At 65.2% G+C, this 800-nt stretch overlaps 1 protein-coding gene across 1 annotated transcript in view; it reads left to right on the top strand.

The window, feature by feature from the left end:
• The window catches only part of LOC105004177, a 35,538-nt gene that overhangs the window by 19,581 nt on the left and 15,157 nt on the right, over positions 1-800 (top strand). Inside the window, 4 exon segments of the mRNA XM_010861706.1 lie at positions 19-133; positions 195-244; positions 298-457; positions 667-781. Of these exon segments, the coding sequence (XP_010860008.1) occupies positions 19-133; positions 195-244; positions 298-457; positions 667-781 (440 nt within the window).

Raw genomic sequence — 800 nt, 5'->3', positions numbered from 1 at the left:
GGTCACATCCAACTTCAGGTGGCCGTGGGCGCCCGGCTGTCTCTGCTGAGGCTCCGGGGGCCAGGGAGTGCAATTGGGGGTACTTTGAGGGGAGGGGGCGTCCCAGGCGCCGCCGGCTACACCCTCAGAACTGGTGGGGGCGCCGCTCGGGGCGGGAGGAGCCTCTAACTCCCCCCGTCTGGTGCCCCCTGCAGGATCAGTGCGGCTAGTAGGGGGGGAGTCGCACGTGCGGGCCCCGGGCCGGGTGGCCACTAGCGTCTCGCAGCCTTGCCTAAAGCCCAGTGTCCGTTTCCCCAGCCCCGCGGCCCAGCTCGAATCCGAACTCGCTGGAGGGTGCAGATTTCCAAAGCAAGCCCCAGTTTCTTCGGCTTCGGTAGTAACCCCACATGGATAGCGCGGCTTTCTTCCTCCCGAACAGCCTGCAACAGCAGCAGCAGCTCCAGCATAAAAATCCCAGGTTAGGCGCAAATGAATAATTTCTTTCGCAAATGAAAGGGAAAATCCAAGCAACTTTAATCCATCTAGAGAAGGAAAAGTTTCCGTGCAGTGCTGAGACCGGCGGCGCGGGTCGCCACGACCCTAGACAACGCCCGCACTGAGGGCCCCGGGGTGGGCGGCCAGCGGCTGGTCCCTTCGCCGAGCTCCCTTGCTTGGCTCTCTCTCCAGTCTCGACCAGGGCCCGGGCTCCACACGGGCAGGCTCAGCGCCGCCTGCCCGGGCAGCGGCACCGCGGCTGGGGCGAGGGTGGGGCGGCCGGAACGAGCTGCCCCATGAAGATGGGGTTTGGAGAAGCTACGGAG

Source organism: Bison bison, unplaced genomic scaffold, assembly GCF_000754665.1.
Source record: "Bison bison bison isolate TAMUID 2011002044 unplaced genomic scaffold, Bison_UMD1.0 scf7180017864472, whole genome shotgun sequence".
NCBI lineage: Eukaryota > Metazoa > Chordata > Mammalia > Artiodactyla > Bovidae > Bison > Bison bison.
The sequence above is the reverse complement of the archived record's forward strand: the minus strand, read 5'-3'. Positions and strand labels throughout refer to the sequence as shown.